The sequence below is a fragment of the Coturnix japonica genome, chromosome 1 (genome assembly GCF_054131305.1).
Source record: "Coturnix japonica strain WE chromosome 1, WE-NBRP24, whole genome shotgun sequence".
Lineage (NCBI taxonomy): Eukaryota > Metazoa > Chordata > Aves > Galliformes > Phasianidae > Coturnix > Coturnix japonica.
Window position 1 is genome coordinate 128312506 of NC_140663.1, and position 18485 is coordinate 128330990.

The 18485-nt window shown below is 41.3% G+C and overlaps 1 protein-coding gene and 1 long non-coding RNA gene across 17 annotated transcripts in view; both read left to right on the plus strand.

Moving 5' to 3' along the window:
* Positions 1-6574, plus strand: part of ARHGEF7 (Rho guanine nucleotide exchange factor 7) — a 95498-nt gene extending 88924 nt beyond the window's left edge. For 15 of the 16 annotated variants that reach the window (XM_085535289.1, XM_085535309.1, XM_085535375.1 and 12 more), the window contains 3 exons: positions 241-340; positions 925-979; positions 3422-6574. In XM_085535289.1, the coding sequence (XP_085391415.1) occupies positions 241-340; positions 925-979; positions 3422-3544 (278 nt within the window). In that variant the 3' untranslated portion in view covers positions 3545-6574. The remainder of the gene's footprint in view (positions 1-240; positions 341-924; positions 980-3421) is intronic. The other variant, XM_085535398.1, reaches the window with a different exon arrangement.
* An 8820-nt stretch (positions 6575-15394) lies between these two features.
* On the plus strand, positions 15395-17359 carry LOC146762708 (uncharacterized). Its single transcript, XR_014941814.1, has 3 exons — positions 15395-15515; positions 16957-17085; positions 17228-17359. It is a non-coding gene; the product is annotated as an uncharacterized LOC146762708 (long non-coding RNA).
* The last annotated feature ends 1126 nt before the right edge of the window (positions 17360-18485 follow it).

Consider the following 18485-nt stretch of genomic DNA (forward strand, 5'->3'; position numbering starts at 1 on the left):
CCATCAATAATGCAGAGGAGTTGTCATCACCAGGATAGAAACGTTATACTGTAGTTTGTTGTTGTAAGGCTGTGGTTTTGAATATAAAAGCGTCAGTATTCTATGTGTATGAAGGGAAGGGGGGGTGATAATGGAAAGGGATATCACTTGGTCATGCGGGTTTATCATGCGATGAATGATCTTTAAAATTCCCCAAAGCTGCATGCTAGGTTCTTATTTTGTAATCTATTTTTACAACAGGTTCCCGCAAGGAGTCAGCTCCTCAAGTCCTACTTCCAGAAGAAGAGAAAATCATTGTAGAAGAAACTAAAAGTAATGGTCAGACTGTTATAGAAGAGAAGTAAGAGAACATTTAATGAATGATGGGTTAAAATAGTAAACTTTGCACTTCTCTTCCTCTTCCCATTTCTTACTGCATTGTGCATGGTATATAAGTAGAAGGAGATGTTGGAGTATGCTGCCAGTCCTTGTGAGTGCAGTAGGCCTTCATTTAAATGCTTGTTGTCTGACTTCTCTGTGAATGGTACTCAGTTTATTCCCATGCCAGAGAATGGTATACTTCACTTGTAAATAGTTTTTCCAAGTGCTTTAGGATTTCATTATTAAATTGATGTTGTCTTTCTAGTTGACGTGTGGTGTCATTCTGTTTTCTTTTGTTAAGGTGTGTTTTGGAAATCAGATCTCTTTCTATTAAAGAAAGATATAACAGGAAGCACTGTAGGACAGTATGTGTTTGAGGGATGTAACGTGTTCAGAGAAGCTGATAGCAGGCCCTTGCTACTGTTGAAGAATATAAATTAGAACAAGATAATTTTTAACATGAATTTGAAGTTAAACAAATTTCATTTAACAGTTTTGTCTAATAATAGATTTTAAAATATCATTATGAAACCCATTGTAACAGATGATCTTTTTTCATTTTAGAAGCCTTGTTGACACAGTATATGCATTAAAGGATGAAGTACAGGAGTTAAGACAGGTTGGTAACTTGCTACATATATAGCAATATGGAGAATGGAAAGATAAGGCTTGTTATTAAAACAAATGCAGGTTGTAAGTTGATTTACTTTGATAGCAATTAACTCCAATTTTGGACTAAATTCATATCTGAGATTGAATTTTAGAAGCAACACCAATTTGAGAGAGCGTCGCCAGCTTTTGTGGTTGTCTTTAGTAGCCTTTGGGAAGAGCACGTTGTATCCCATCTCTGAGGAGATTTAGTTATGTTTCATTGACTTTGGATGTTACAAGTTTTGAAATGTTTAAAGCATTACATTCACTTCTGGTGTATTGCAAGCAAAATACGTGTGTAAAGACTGAAATTGTATTTGCTCTTGATTTTTAGTAATATAATTAGTTGGATCTGCTTATGCCTTGATTTAGTCTTCCAGTAACCTGAATGCCTCCTACAAATAAGTTCTGAAAACTTCTCATTTCAGGTGCTGGAATCCTTTTCTCTGCCTATCATCTACCTTTCTTAATGAGTTCTAACCCTAGGGGTGGCTTAGTTTGTTGTGTGGGAAATTGCAGTATATTACATTTCAGTTGCTGGTATGGAAGTTGCAGCTGATATTCTAAGCATATTTTATACATCCCAATGAGTTCTTGTAAAAAATCTTTTGTTGACAAGACAAAGCCTGTTTAAACCATATTTATATGCTACTTTACATACTTAGTTCTCAAAATGCAGGTAGAAAAGAATTGAATTATCCCCATTCTCTAATGTGTGAATTTGCAAACTGATTTTAACTGAAGCCAGATAAAATCTCCCCTGTTAAAGTAAAATGTGTTTGTATTCAAATTACTTCAACTTTTGAGCTCTAAACATGTATCTGAATTCTTTACCCATCTGTAAATGTGCTCAGTATTTTTAAGGGTGTTGTGCCTGTGTCTTGAAACAAGACAGTTGATGTTTTTGCTGTTTTCAGTGTACACTGATACATGTGTATTCTAGGTTTGATGTGAATTTTGCAGTCTTTTTAGAAATACAGTACAAGTAGTATTAATAACTCATAACTCATTAATAACTAATACTTCTGTGACCTGGCTGCTTCCGTACAAACGGTAGGAGTGCTGCCTCATTGAGGCCCTGCTGATGTCTTTGTAATCCTATAGAAAAAGTCACCCTCTCTTGAACTTAAAGCCACAGCTTGCTGCTTCTTTTCCTTTTCAAATACACTTTTCATAATCTGACATCTTCCAAGCCCAAGAGTTATTAAAGGCTGGCTTTGTTTTCTTGTAATATCAGGATGTTACCTTAGAAGATCATTTTTGGTCTGCTGCTCTGATATTGCCAGGTGGATAAGTGGCAGAAATAATCTCTGAGCTGGGAAGGTCCTAAATGACCCCAGAGTTGACAGATAAAAGCTGCCTGGGAGTACATGGTGCACTAGTTGGTGTAGACCCAAAGAGTAAACCACAGAGCAGAATCCCTCTCATAGTGGTTTCCATTAGTTATTCATCACTTGTTCTCAGTAGTAGATTCCTGAAGTGAAATTGTCTGTACCTACAAGAAAAGGTTGAAATTTGAGTTTTTCAACAGATTTGAGGAGAAAATTTAGGCACCCATTGATCTTGGTCTGTTTCTAGAAATTTCTGTAAATGACAATGATGGGAGTCCAGTGGGACCCCTGGATTGCAGACCTGTTTGTGCTAAACACCCATAGACTCTTTGTCTTGAGGGCTTTGTCTCATCTTCTGGTTGCTTCCCCACTGTTGCCAGCATCAGCTTGGCCTCTTCTGGATTAATGAATGTAAGCACTTCTATGGTTTGGTTAGTAACATCCTTACAGTCTTGTTATTTGTGGCATTTCATTATCATCCATTAGTGCATTAGTCTACACTCTCAATACTGGTGTTCACTGAAATTTGGAATCATCTTAGGTTGCTGGTTTTTGTGTGTGTTAAACTTCAGTCACAAAACACTTCTCAGATAACATAATGGTTTTTGAGATACTTCTTGCAGTTGTTTGCTTACTTGTTGAAGGAAGCCAATGTGCATTAAGTTTTCAGATGCTTTTCTAGGGTTTTAAAGCTAGTTATAATTACAGGAAGTTCCTAGAAGAATACTTGTTCTGCTGTTGTTGCTGTTTCCCTTCTCCATTGAGGAGATATTCTGCTGATGCTGATTAGCTTTGGGCAGAATTCAGGATTACTGGCCATTTGTTACTGGCATTATGAAGGATCCCCCCAGTCCTTCAAATAAATAGGAAACATTTTGATCTCTATTTGCTGTTTTTAGTTCTACGATGTGAAGTAACTGTAACCTGTTAAACTTCATTAATAGACTGTACTTGTGAACAGCTGATAACAGGTTTACTTCTGAGTTTGTAATTGATAGTGCGTGTGGTCAGAAAAGATCTTTTCTTAAAACAACAAAAAACCTCAACTCAAAACTAATAGTTCTGTCTCTGTTGAACAGGATAACAAAAAGATGAAGAAGTCGTTAGAAGAGGAACAAAGAGCTCGCAAGGACTTGGAGAAGCTTGTTAGAAAAGTTCTAAAGAACATGAATGATCCGTCTTGGGATGAAACCAATTTATAACTATTTTCTTTTTCTTTCTATTGAAAGACCAGTTGTAAAACTGAGCTGGGAAGCCTTCTGACATTAGTCAGTGTTGTATCAAGAGCACTACAAAACAGGATTTAACTGGATCTGGTGATTTCTTGCTCTGAACATATAGAAGCAGTCAAGCCATTCACTGAAGAAATCTGTACGTTAAGTGTGGAGACTGGATCCTGAACTCTACTAAACTTAATTTGTTTGCATCTAAGTTACCTCATTTTGCAGAAAGTGCAGCATCTGACTAAAAGTCCATGTTTTTCAGTGGCTTTTTAATTAAATATATATATTTTTCCTGTAAATATCTGTAATTTTGAATGCATATGTGGTTGGTATATCAGGGCTGATATGTTTTTGGTTTTTTTTTTCCTCTTGTTCTTACAACGGTCACAAGTGTTAGAAATGGTGGCAGTACTGTCTTAGCTAAGAAAGGTCAGAGTTCTTTGTGGCTAATTACGGATTTGCTCCAAATTACTCACTCATCACACATGAAAATTTAAAAGCTTGTTTTTCCTATTGACCAGTGTATTTAAATCCTTTACTGTTATTTATGTCTGCACATGCATTTGAAACAGTTTACAACTGTTTAGAAACAGTATTAAACTACAGAAAATTGTCTATTGACCCTGGAAACAAATTTTAATGATACTAATGCCCACAATTTATGTTCATGTACTCTTATTTGGCAGACTAATCTGTTGTGCTTTGGCCACCAGAAGACTGATGTACTTGCCTGCTTTTTTGACTGTGATTTTTAGGTGTTTATGTACTACATTTTTTTGTTGTTGTTGTGCTTAAGCATACAGCTGGCTGGTAATTTAATGGATCATACAGTTTGTGAAAGCAAAAAAAAATCAATCTAATCCAGAATTTTGTGAATAAATTGTTGCTATTTATTTTTTACGGTCACAACAATTAAATTCTAGCTTACTTTCCCCTCCACCCCTCCCGCATATGATGCATTGGCCAGGGCAAACTTCAGTCAGAATTTTGTTTTTTCACCACTATGTAAGACTTGGTTTGGAATTCCCAAACTGTGGCAGCAGTCATTCCTTTCCCACCCTGTTTTCTCAGCATACAGCTGCTTTCTGTCCTGCTAGGAGTTAAATGGAAACAATCTGGAAATATGATTATTTTTTTTCATCGTACTGTAGTTCATTTATTTGCATCGCGGACAGATTGGAAAATACATATGAACATACCTGAACATTTGTATTCTCTAGTCTGATAGATGCAACTACTGCAATCCTTTCCCTTCTTTAAAGCAGGAGATGATACATTACCGCAAATGTTGAGCTTCATTTGGAGCACTTAAAGTACGAAGCCCATTCAAAGCCCACTGTAAGAGTCCCCTTGATTACAGCAAACTGTGAGTCAAACTGTAGGTGGTACAACTTTCTCAGGAGATTTTCTTCGCTTGACAATGGATGTGCAGGTATAGCACAGACCCGAGTTGCGCCTTTTGCCATCTTGATTTTCTGCTGCCCATTAATTCTCTTTAAATGTAAGCAGATGTTTATATAAACTGCAACGCCAAAATGATTAGGGTGGTGAAAGTTATTGTGCACAATGTGAATCTTAATGAAAAAACGTTTTTAAAGCTGTTCTTGGTGGAGAAATGTGGATGGCTTTCTCCTTTTTTTTTAATAGGAAAGAACGTTAACGATGACATTACTGCAGAGAGAATTCAGTGAGAAGGAGTACTTAATCTGGACTAGTTCTCTGGTTTTAAAAGCCGAATAGATTTGTAATATTTTCATCTGTGTTCCTCTGATTTAACAATGTCTTTAGTTCTAAAGGAGCAGACCAGGTAAGAACACTTGAGAATGTCTGCAGTATCTAATTACACACGCTCACTGAACTTTAGATTTTGGCAATTCTTGATAACAAAATCTTTTCCTAGCAAGATCTTAGCAGTTGCACAAATACATGAGCTGACATTTACAGTGATCTTCATCTTTAGGAAATAGTCCTGCTAACAGCTAAGTGATATTAAGCCCTGCAAATTCATGGCAAATTGGCTAAATTTAGGGTTGAGAACGACGGTATAATGAAAGTTTTGCTAACGCTTTTGCTTCTGGCATTAAGGCCGTTCTCAGATTGAGCATATGTGAAAGGACATTCCAGAGGAAGTATAAGAATACATGAATCTTAGCAGTATTTAGCAAATTTTAACTCAGGAACAACTTGGATCATAACGTAACTTTGTTTTACATCGCATTGTAAAGAGTAGCATTGCTGTGTAAATTTGCTGACTCGTAGTACCTGTGATTATAAGACTTTCTGACAGTACCCCTATACTGATATCTAATGAACATGCCTTAAACACTGGGATCAAGCAGTTGTTAAATACGACGAGGACTTGGGGACTGATTTTATTTGAGGTGGATTGGGATGATGAATTTTTACATAAAAATAATTAAAAAAATAAAAAAATAAAAACCAACCCCAAACCCACCTAATATTATATGTAGCTCTTGTCCTTAGCTCTAGCGCAGAGAGCGAGATTCAGGCTTTTGGGAACCAAGGAATATCTGGACTTTTTTTCTTTTACAATTTGTTATACTGTATATAGAGTGTAAATTTCACCATGGACCTTCTGAATTGTTGGAAACTTTATATAAGCATGGATAAAAGGGGCACTGTTTATTTAACCTATTAAAGGGTTATTTCTTTGCTCTCATCATTTAGGGATGAGGAGATGAAGCCATTTCTTATCCTGTAGATGTGAAGCACTTTCAGTTTTAAACTGTCCAAAATGTAGCATAACATTTCTCTGTACTTATTGATGTATGCGTGTTTGTCTCACCATGTCATGGCATCTTAAAGATTAAACAACTGACTGCCTTTGTATAAACTTTCTTAATGCCAATTATTTAGTGCATTTAGGGTGTCTGTTTACAGTGTCTGTGGAGAAGTCAAGTTTAGTTTAGACATCACAATAATACCCTGGTATCGACTACTAAAGTGTTCATGCTACATTGTTGTAATTAAACCATGGTTTTTCCCCTACCCAGTGAAGTGTTACATTTAATCTGATGCGTGGTTTATGAGGTTAAGAAGGAATACCTGTTGGGTTTTTTTTAATTACTTTACATATAAATAACTCTGCTACTTAGTAGCTGGAATACTGTCTTTTAAGGGCATTTTCATCATCTCTTACACTGGCAAATCAGTGCCTTGAAAACAAAACCAAGCAACAGTTGTTGAGAGGGGTGTGAGCCATTTGCTTAAAGAAAACAACACCCCACCAGTATCCGTCTTTCAAAAAGACATTTGGAGGGGTTAATAACTGAGCTTAGGTTTGTGAAATAATACATCTATTACAGCTCTGTTTACCAAGGAGGTATTCTTAGGGAATAAAAAGAAGCCTTGAAATGGAGCATTGTACAACTTCTGTTGGAAGAAATTTCTTCCTGCTCTTCCCTTGGTTCACCATTGTAGAAGTAGGATGTTGGTTTGTTTGTTTTTTAACCACAATTTGAAATCCACATTTATTTTTCTTACTGTGTTGTTCCTTTCACAATCCCCTCTTTGCGTGTCTTTTATTGTTGTGGGTTGACTTGACTTTATTGCCACATCCCCACTCAGCCACTCTTACATTCCTCAGTAGGAGATGGGGGAGAGAGTAAGATGGATCAGCTTGTTGGACCGAGGTAAAGACGGTGGGATCACTTACCAGTCACTTCAGGAACATCAATTTATTGTCAGTTAAAAATAGAGACGAGTGGTGAGGAAGATGAACAAACTGAAAACACTTTTCCCCCAAGCCCTCTCTTCTTCTCAGGCTCAACTTCACTCCTGGCTCTTCTGCATTCCCCTCACTGTCCTTAGTTGGCACAGATTGGGCAGGGAGTTGGGAGTTGCCATCTGTCTATAGCAGTTCCTCCCACACTCCTTTCTCATCATGCTTTTACCTACTTCAGTTTGGGATCCCCAATGGACTGCAGCACGGAGGTTTGCCCTGGTGTCTTTATGGGCTGCAGGGAGGCAGCCTGTTTTGCTATGGTGGTCTTCAGAGCCTGTGGGGCCCATCTCTACTCTGGTGTTGGGAGCACCTCTTCCCATCCCTCTGATCTGTATGTTTTGCAGGGTTGTTTCTTCAGTCTTTTTGTCACTGCTGTACTCTTAAATACATTCTGCCACAGGTGCTACCAGCCTGGCTGATGGGCTCCTCGTGTCCTGTGGTGGCCAATAGTTGGAGCTGACTTGAATTGAATGTATCCTTTATGGATGGCCCCTGCCCTCTTACATAGATCACCCCTTCAGGCCCTCATACCACCAACTTGATGTGTAAACCCATTACATTTAGTGACACCCGGGAGCAAGTGGGTTCACTGGGATTGGGAAAGCTCCCTGGAACCTGTGTGTAGTACACCAAAACTACTGGCAAGTTTGGTAGGTAGGAACTCCTTATGGCAGGTGCGGGTGTTGCTGTTACCACATGGTTGTCACTTACCTGCCCTGAGGGATCAGGAGTGTTTGGCATTGTACGCATTGACAGCTATGGGAGTATGTCAGTGGAAGGCATTCAGCATTTGGGAGGGTGTGAGGATTGATAAAGCAGCAGTGTTAATGGTGGTAGAGGAGAGCTGCAGCAGTGCTTTGAAACACAGAGGGAAATGCATTGGCCGTGCTTTCTTCAGGCAGTGCTGAACCTGGAGCTGAAGATGATATCACAGGCTGCGCTGACAGAAGCTGCAGATTGAAAATAAAGCAGATTAAAGATACGCTGCTGCCAGCACAGCACAAAGTTATTTCTGCTCACATTGTGATGGGTTTCTGGGGAAGGTCTAAAAAGATCTTGGGATGCTTTTCACTGCAAATGGCTGCAGCTGTGTTAGCATTTCTAATTTAAGGCTATGCCTCCAATCTGCTGCTCTTTGTCCAAGGGGTATCTAGTTTGTGTCCTGGTGGATCTGCTGCGTGTGGTAGGCTCAGACATTTAGGTACAGAACCCAGTGTAACCCATTTGTTTTAGACTCTTTTGCTGTATCTGATAGAGCAACGGATGGGAAAAGAGGAAGCATGAAACTGCTGTTAATTATAGGAGTGAGAGGCCTAAAATCGTTGGAGGAGGTGTTGGATGAAATGGGAGATATAGGTGAAATGTGTGTTTGCATGAGCTGATGCTGAGCCATCATGGAATTATGGAGTTTACCCTTTGGAGAAATGCTGAGATGAAATTTGAGATGGATTTACTCTGCAAGGTATGCTCTGTAACTGGGAGAAGGGGCAAGTATGCAAGGTCCTACACCTGGGTTTGGGCAATCCCATACATCAATACAGACTGGGAGATGAATGGATTGGGAGCAGTCCCATGGGGAAGGTCTTAGAGGTAGCTGTATGAAAAGCTGGTAATGTGCACTAGCTGTCCAGAGAACCAACGTTATAAACTACCAGCTGTCATACATACCCTAATGATGCTGGTGGGTTTCACATTACCCCACTGCTGCAGCGATCCCTGAGTCCCAGGTTGTGTGGTAGGGTGTCTTTCCATGAGCTCATGAGCTTTGAATTTCCCAAGATGGAAGGGACCCAAGAAGATTATCGAATCCAACTCCTGTCTCCACACAGGAGTGGAGATCCAAAGGGCATTTAATAAGAAGCAGCTGGCGTTTGCTCTCAAGTTGCACTTGGGCTACAGGCAAGAGATGCAGTGGGCACAGCCCAGAGTGCCAGACTGCAAGGTGTTTGGATTTTGGGTGGTGCTGTGTGGAGCTGGGAGTTGGACTTAATGGTTCTTGTGGGTCCTTTCAAACTCAGAATACTCGATGATTCTGTGTTTCCTTAAAGGTTTCATCATGTGTTTTCCATTTGTAAAGAGCTGCATTCTTCAGCCAAGCATAGATGTGCTTTAAGTGACTCCTCAAATATTGTTTTCTTGGTTACAGAAAGCAAATGAGATTTGAGCATTTATTGCTAATCCTTGCTAGGTAGTCTTGTTTTCTGATCACATCTTCTGACAGTGTTTTTAGGGATTTATTTAAACAAGCCAATTGAGTGTTTCAACCATATACTTCTGTCCCTAGGGCTGAGACCTCCTTATGTTTGAGTAGCCAGGGAATGTGGTGCAACAACCTGGGTGCCAAGAGTTATTTTCCCTGCTCATGGAAGAGAAGAAGAAAGCAGATGACTAACAGTCACATAATGTAGTGATTTAGGATAGTGTGTTGTTATTTTGTGAAAGTAACAAAGAAACAGATTTGAGAATATTGAGATATTCTCATGGAACAGGTTTGGTTTCTGGTTGGATGGAGGACTTGGTGCGTGGAAATAATTCTGTGCCCAGTTTTAGGGCTGCAAAGCGCATTCATCGATGATCAAATTGGAGTCCATCATACCTGAGGAGCTGCCATGGATGGCTGCACAAATCAGTGCTGCATAATGTGCCTGCTGCAGGCTGTGACAGGGGAAAGCAGTTCTGTAGGAACACTGCTGCTAAACTAAAGCACTAAACACCATTGTACAAAGCATAGTGGAAACTGTTCCTGGAAATGGTTGTTCTTTTCGCTGTTACTTTGAAGGCAGCAAAAGCTTCCAGCGTAGCGAAAATTGTATTGCAGTTATTTTTGCTTCTGTCAGTTTGTAGCCTATTGAAATTCTATTAGGAAGGTCTTTAAAATGATCCAGATTAGGAAGCAAAATGAAATAACATTTTGTTGCAGTGACTGGGGAAGCATTTGACTGAAAGGAGAAGCGTGCGCTTCTCTCACCATTCCCAATGGCCTCCTGTTCATTGAGTGTCAGATTTCATCAGCATCCACTATGGGATACTCAGAGTGATCAGTTACACCCTTTGCCAGGCTGAAGACAGGCTGCTCAGAAGCATCTGTGCAATGGAAACAGAGTGCAGAGGGGCACTATGGCTGGCATGGGCAAGGAAACTGGGAGCTGTGACACAGGACTGGGCTCTGAGGTGAGAAAGGGACAGCGATAATGCCCTTTTCTCTTAATCCTGATGGGGGAAATGCTGGTACAGTCCTTCAGCATGGCAGTGTGTCCTTGTGCAACCCACAAGTGTGATCCCAACAGAGGTGGAAATGTTGGGTCCTTGGGCCACTGAGCTTCTCCTTCTGCTGTTTTCTGCTGTTTGTGCTCTGACTTTTGCCTCCCCTGATGGTGTCTATGACACTGCGTGGAACGCTATGTGACTTCACTGTGGAAAGAAGGTGGGGATTGAGGTCCTGAGCACCTGGGAAGCAGCTGCTGGCTCAAGCTGCACCCAGTGCTTTGGTGTTTTCTCTCATGTGGAAGCATTAGGTTTCTACTTCACTGCTTCCATTCATTTCCAGTTGGGCCTGTGGATTTCCAGAAACTTGAAAACTTAATATTGCCAGCAGAAAAGCAGCAAGGTGTTCTCCATGTGGGAGCGCTTACTTTTAGTGTTGTTCATCCTCATAGCATGTTTCCGTCCAGTCAAGTATGTGAACCACGCCAGGACAGGCAATAGCACAGATGCTGAGCACTTGGTTAGTGCTCGGATGAGGATGTCTTCAACTTGTCCACAAAGAAGATTTTCAGGTAGGGTTGGAAAACAGTGGCAAAGCTTACTCTGCTCATACACCCATTTTGCCATATTTGCAATGTTCATAATGGCTCCATGATAGATCATAATGGCATGGTATCTGCTTTTGGCTTCACATTAAGAGCACCCTCTGGCAGAACTTTTCAGGTCTAGCCGACATTGATTTGTATGAAATTCGAGAACTCAGTCCCTTTGCCAAATGTGGTTGAAGTTCACCTGGATGTTCAAAACTTGTTCAGGTTGGGAGGGGGTATGGGAAGCAGGTGAGCTGGCCAAGTGATTTCATGGCTCCTAGTGCTGCAGGAAGGCAGTGTTGAAATGGTATATGCAGACTTGGAATGGAGCAAGTAATTGCTCATTGCTTTTGAAACAAGTAAGAATAATGACATGTCTGGTCCACAGATACATATGAAAGAGTTGTCATTTTTATTGCCATTTCATATCTTATAGAAACTGCCATTTTTTGCTGGCTCTTGACTGCACAGAACTCATGCTCTTTGTGCTGGTTGCATGCTTGTGGCCAGTATGTTCTTCAGCCCAAGGGTGACTCTGCAAAGGCCATTCCTCAGGCAGCCCTGATTGGGTCTGTTCTGCTCAGACCCAGCTCTTTTCAACTTGTCCATGAGAGCACCCTGCCTTGAACCAAGCACTCCTTGCTGCACTCCCATGGCTGCAGCTCTTGTTGCTAAGGGGTTGTTTGGATTTGCAGATTCACTACCTGGAAAAAAAGGTAGATTTTTAAAATGAGGTTGACTGTATGTTTATGAAACCAATGTGACTGTGCCCAAATCAATATTAAGCTGAAATGGGAGTGAAAAATTGTGTGTAACAGAGAAAACAACCCCCCATCCAACAGAGCTCTGTCTTCAGGGTGTTGGGGGATTGAGCTCTAGCAGCGCTGCAAAGGCAAAGTCTGCAAGAAGAGCATGTGTGGGGGACAGAAGTTGTTAGGCTGAGCCTGGCAGTCTGCCACAGCTGAGACTGTCAGTCTGGTCAATGTCTGCCTCTTCTTGACCAAAATGGGGACAGTGAAGCTGAAGGAAATGTATGACAGTGTATTTGGAATGCAATGGCTGACAGACCTGTAAACTGGAACTTCTGCCAGGCTTTGGAGAATGATGCAGGGTGTTATTCCAAAATACTTCTAGCATAGTGGTAGGTAGGGCAAGTTGTTATTATTCCATGAACTGTCATGCAGAAAGCAAAGTGCTTCAGTTGAAAATATTTGCTTTGGATTTATGTACTTAAAGCCATGAAGAGTGTTCGATGTACTTGTGTTGTATGAGCTCTCAGGAGAGTTAACAACTTGACTTAAGGTTTGGAAAAGACAAGTTTGATTAGAGGTAACTCTGCTTTACGATCAAAGTGCTGTAGCATTTCACCACAAAATTGTATGTATTGAAAATGAGTCACGTCAACATGGTAAATGAATAAACAAGGTTTGGAAGTGTAATGGCACAACTCAGTACCATGCTAAACAGAAAAATACAGAAGAGCTTTGGTAAATTGGGTGCAATTTATTAGATTTGTAAACATGATTAACAGCTAGTGCTCACAGAATTCCTTGCTAATCCTAGAATGGTTTGGATTGGAAAGGATGTTAAAGACCTTCTGGTTCCAGTCACCTGCTGTGGGCAGGGCTGCCCCCACCAGCTCAGGCTGCCCAGGGCCCCATCCAACCTGGCCTTGAGCGCCTCCAGGGATGGGGCATCACAGCTTCTCTGGGCAGCTGTGAATTCCTTCTTATTTTCCATACCCCTCACCAATTTCAGTTCCTTCTGTGCCATGGCTTCCCCAGTCTCATCTCTGCAAATCAAGATTGCATCCCTATTTTTTCCCCAAGCCACACATCCCTGCTTCCACTGCCTGTGCATTTCCCTCTTTTCCCTCAGGTTGTCCAGCAGGTCCTTTCTCAGCCACTCCAGTTTCCTGCCTCCTCTGATTTGTTTCTTATGCTGGTGGGTGGGTAGAGAGTTCTTGTGCTCTCAGGATGGTGCCCTTAAAAGAGCTGCCTGCTCTGTTCTGTTTCAGAGCTCAAACTTATCTTGTTTTACTTATATGAGAATTTATACTGTAGGAAGATGGTGTGATTTGATGGGTAGTCATATACACTGGATTATACAGTACCATTATCCAGCTTGCCATTAATACTGTATTATGTCTGGAACAAACACAGTCCTAACGAGAGCTGTGTATAGCTGGGATGTAGCAGCACTTAACGTGCTCTGTAGCTCTGGCTCTGTGATCACCTGTGGTAAAGAGGAGATTGAAGCACCAAAGCTCACTAGGCATCATAGAAACAAACTATTCAGCACAGCACACATGGAAGCAGTAGTAGGTGAGGAAAGATGCAGGTGGTGAGAGGAGAAGCCATGAAAATGTATAACCTAAAGGTAGCTTACAGAGTAGAATAAAGAAATCATCGTTCAGCTTTGGCAGAGCAGCATCGCTTGAGGGAAACTCACAGCCATCCAAGCAGAATGGCACAAAGAACCTCCTATGGCGTTTGGTAAAGGAGAGCTCTTTGTCAGCTGGAAGAGAGCGAAGTCTGCGATGCTCAACGGGACTTTCACGTGATCTCTTTGAGTTCATTTATCTATTTTTCGCTTGGTGCGACGTCCCGGGGAGCTGAGGGGTCACTATTAGCGGTGGTGGAGCTCCTCCTGCTGGCTCCTCCTTCGCCCCGGCAGCCGCAGAGCTTCCTACGGACAAGACTTGGCTTTGTGTGGCTGTGCGGCTGGGCCTTTCCCCTGCTTTCTTTCCTCCGTCTCTCTCTCTTTTTGTTTTTAAGTGGATATTTACTCAGCTTTCTCACAGTTAATGCGTTTCAGAGACTATATTACTGCATGGAATTTGATTCGATGTAGCAAGGAGAAACATGCCTGAAGTCTTTCGTGTTATAATCTCAGTGTGAGCACTGATGGTAGGGATCAGCTAAAGCAGTATGGACTCAGAGTGGGCTACTGACAGTGGTGTGATTAAAACGATTCGGGCTGGAGGGAATGTGGGGTGGTCTCCATTCTAACCCCCTGATGCAAGCAGGGTCCTGCCAGGGCTCAGATCAGGTTGCTCAGGTCTTGCAAACCCCAAGGATGAAGAACTAACCAGAGAACATAGTGTGCTTGAGCTGCTGCCATTGCTGGGTTGGAGGTGGCCTGGGCAGGTGTTCAAGGCTGCAGGGCAGCTGCTGTAGGTCCTGGCCCAAAGAACTAAATGTCACTCTATGCAGCCAGCTGCTGACCATGCCCTTCTTATGCCCCACATTGAGCACCATGGCACACTTCTGTGCTGCCACCATGCCATGAACTGCAGCATAAAAGTGCTCTGAGACAGCAGGGTTCTGCATTACCTGCACTTCTTTAACATAGATATATTTTTGTATATACATTGTAAGACAAGGCTAATGGAAACTGCTGTCTGGAGCCCTTGGACTGTACTACTGGTTGCTGAGCCTCTCCCTTTATTCGTAGTAGTTAAGGGGAGGCAGATATGCAGCTCTCATCTATGGCTCTGCACCTCAGACCCATCCAAATGAGCAGCAGCTGAAGGACTTCTGATGAGAAACAGCTCTTTTAATTTTGCCTTTCTAACATTTGTGCTCAACTGAAATCAGCTCTGCATCTGGGAAGCATCCTACTGTAAGTTCAACATCTTCTTTTCTGCTCCAGGCAGTGCCCTGTGTGAGCCACTCTGTGCCACTCACAGAGCATGCTCTCCATTTTTAGCTTTTTTTTTCTAGCTGTAATCATTCTGCATTCCCATTTTCACTTTACACTATAAAAAGCCTTCCTGATGAAAACGTTGAGCTTACTTATTGTAAGTGCGTAGAAAATGGTCAGTCACAGCATTGGTACTTTTCTTTAATCTTCTTCTGTAGTACATATTCATTATCGTCCTTCCTTCCTGTCGAACTGGGAGTAAAGATTTCTGTTCCATTACAAAGACTTGAAATCCTGAATTCCTCTGATGTGGATAATTTAAACTCATCGTGTGGCTGAATATGAAATAATTGTATGTTACAAATGGAGTCTCACCATTTCTATTGTATTTAATCTGCCTTGTGTTCTCCTCAGCTCTCAGACTGGCATCACCAAAAGTCTTCCACTGAAGCGTGTTATGACTTGAGGACCGTGTTGCTGTGAATAGTCAATTCTACTCTTGTTTCACTTGCTTCCAGCTTTAATTTATTCTGGATATGCATTACAGATTTCACTTTCAGCGATTATTCAGATAATGCAACTGTTTTCAGTGGGATGAAATGAAAAGCTCAGGTAAAATTCACTGCTGCTTATTTTGTTTTTCAGTTTGTTTAGCAGCTCGTGAAATACATCTTTACAAAACACATCATGAAGTGCCAAGAGGGAGTGCATGTGACCATAGGCTGCTCCATCTACAAGAAAACTTGTTATCCAGAACACGTGCCGTGTGAGTAATTAAAAAACACAGGGTACCATTGCTTGAGTCTCAGACTTTGCTCCTAATTTTGGAGTTCTGTTTGTGGGCTGTGTTTGTGGCTCTCCTGTCTCAGGCAGGTAGATGCAGATCTGTGCCTCCTAAAACTGAACGATGTGCCAAATGTGGGCCCTTTGAGTAGGTTATTGCCCTTCTCTGGTGACCGGCATCTCACTGTTGATATTAGATGAACCAAGAGAGCTGTCATTAATGAAGTGGTTAACATGGAAGGAGAACTTGCAGGATTAATGCTCGACAATCCAATTAGAAATATTTGAAAGCTGGTTATAATATCATCCAGGAGGGGCTGCATGCGTTCATCTTTGAAAAATCAGTTTATTTGGAGACAGCTGAGGGTTGGCTGGTGCTCAAGGCATCTCAGGTGCTCAAGCAAGTGTTCATAGATCAGCTTGCACTTGAATTTCATAGGATTGTTTTTGTCTTCTCATAGGACAAGGAGGAGACGCATTAGAAAACAGGATCTCAATGAATAATGGGGTAGAAATGAATATGCTTGGGAAAAATTAAGGAAGGAACCAGTATGAATGTAAGGCAAGCACCTTTTTCACAGGGGAGAGAGAAATCTGTGAAAGAGCACATTCAGGGAGAAATGAGAGTGGTGATTTTCTTTTGGCTACTTATGCATTGGTTGTACGTGTGTAAGTTGGACCTGTATCGATGCAAGCCAGCGATATCTGGAATGCTGTCCTCTTAATAATGTTATAGTTGAAAAGATCTGGTTTTCAGATAAAAACATGAGCCAGACTGACTGAACAGGGTAAAATTAAACCAGATCATTGTGAAAAGCCTGTATAAATAGTAAGGAAAAAGCTAGAAAATGTTGTGAAGCCAATTGTAGTACCAGTGTACGAATGGGTAGGTAAGGGATAAATGAAACTCAAAGTGGGGGGAATTACTGACTTGAACCTCTGTAGCCTGAAAATCTCTCTTTTCTCAATAGATTTTTATTCCAGAGTAGAAAAAAATGTTTAGGATATTCCAGGTCCTGTCTTCATGTTCAGGTTACAGAGTTGCAAGCTTCCTTTCCCTCAGCTACTCCTTGTAACATTTTTCCTCTAACTCCTTTTTCTATGTGGAACAAGAGTGAAGCACCTGTATATGCGTCCACGTTTTTCAGTTCCATTTCCTGTTATTCCATGCTGTGTAAAAATTACTCTGCATTTCCCCATTTATGAATATTTTTACTTACCGGTAGCCCTACTGATTCAAATCAAAAGTAGAGACCACACTCCTCCTTTAAGGAAGACTAAAAAGAAGTCCCAGCTATCGGTCTGCTCTACCAGTATCTTTTCCAGCACTGTGAGCGATACCTAACATTCATCACATTGTGAAGCGTGTTGCTGTCCGTGCCACTCTTGCATTCAGTCTGAGTGCTGCTGCCCTCATTATTTAGGGGAGAAAGAAGAGAGAATGCTGAGGAGCTGCTGATGGCTAAGTGCAACCGTTTTTCGGCCTACGTGAACGTGATCTCCAGGTTGTTAATATTTCTGCTGGTGGCCTTCATCGCCTTTATGTGCAGCAGGTGAATGGTTTTACTTTGTTAAGGCAGTTTAATTCTATTGGCTTTGACAAAGCTGAATTAATATTTCCTATAACTTGGTTTAGAGCAGATATTGAACTTCATTCCTTTCTTAGTTTTGTTTTGTTTGTTTTTTTTCCTCCAGAGGAACATCTGTGCCTGCCTGCTCACTGAATGCAAAGTAAAAGGTAGGAGATGAGAATTATTTGTGTGGTGAAGCACAGCGAAGACATTTTGAGTGTCCTGCTCTGCAAGCTTGGATGGTGATTTGGTGCGACAAACTCCTTTCAGCCATGGAAAAAGAGTGACAGGCTGATCATCATTTCATTCCACTGAACAGAGGTTTTGAGAAAAATGGTCTGTGTCTTTTTGAATGGGCTTGGCTGGATCCTTGCTTAGGTGGCTGGATCCAGCCCTGACTGTGAAGGTCAACTACAGTCAAGATATAAATCACCTCTGTGTGAGCTAAGTATCCCGGATGTCCAAGGATTATGTCAGCGTAGTCTGTGGAGTCTAGAGAAGCATGCAGGCATTTGCTGTCTGCTTTGGGGGATAAACTGAACTTACTTTGGGCTCCAGATATTCTGTCAATGAGCTGGACTTGATTCAGTTGCCTAACTTCAAAATATCTTGCCAAACCTGGTGCCCTATGTTATTAAGACATCTGTCAGCCTCATGTAGATGTCTTATAGAACCCCTGCCTTGCTGAAGTTTGGTCAAAAAACCCTGCTCATCTTAAACGACACTGGATACCTACACGTAAGCAACTGAATCAAGCCTTATCTATCCATGGTCTGCAATGGGATAGTAGGCATCTAGCTCACATTACTCATTTAGGTGATTGATTCTAAGACTGAATCCCTTCTAAACTCCCCATTCCTAGTGTCTATCTCTTGTTCCTCAGTAACTTAGCAATGCTGTGGCTTGACTTGCTGCTCTTCATGCAAATTATATTAGGCTAAACTTGTGCATGTTTACATAAGCTGTGAGTTAGTTTTCAAAGATATGTAGAGCAAGTGCAGTCCAAGTATAAGAACTGGGCATGGAGTTACCAGCTCCTGAAGCCAGACTTTCACAATAGTGGGTATAGCTGCATGTCTCCTGAAGGTTCCTCCTTTTTGTTCATAGTCTCTATTTCAAGACTCTTGTTTTTCCCATTAATTTTACATATCACGCTATTGAAACATTAGCAGTTCAAGATGCTTATTTCTCCTGGGTATTTTCATTCTATGAAACACTGCAGAAAATGACTTTTCACATTTCTGATTTGAAAATCACTTTCCATGTGAGATGCAGATGCCTCTTCATGCCTGGCAATCTCTTGTCTGCAAATCTATGGATTTTCTGTTGATAAAAGGCTGGAATTAGCCTTGCTCTGTAATTCTAATGATCCTGCTATTCAG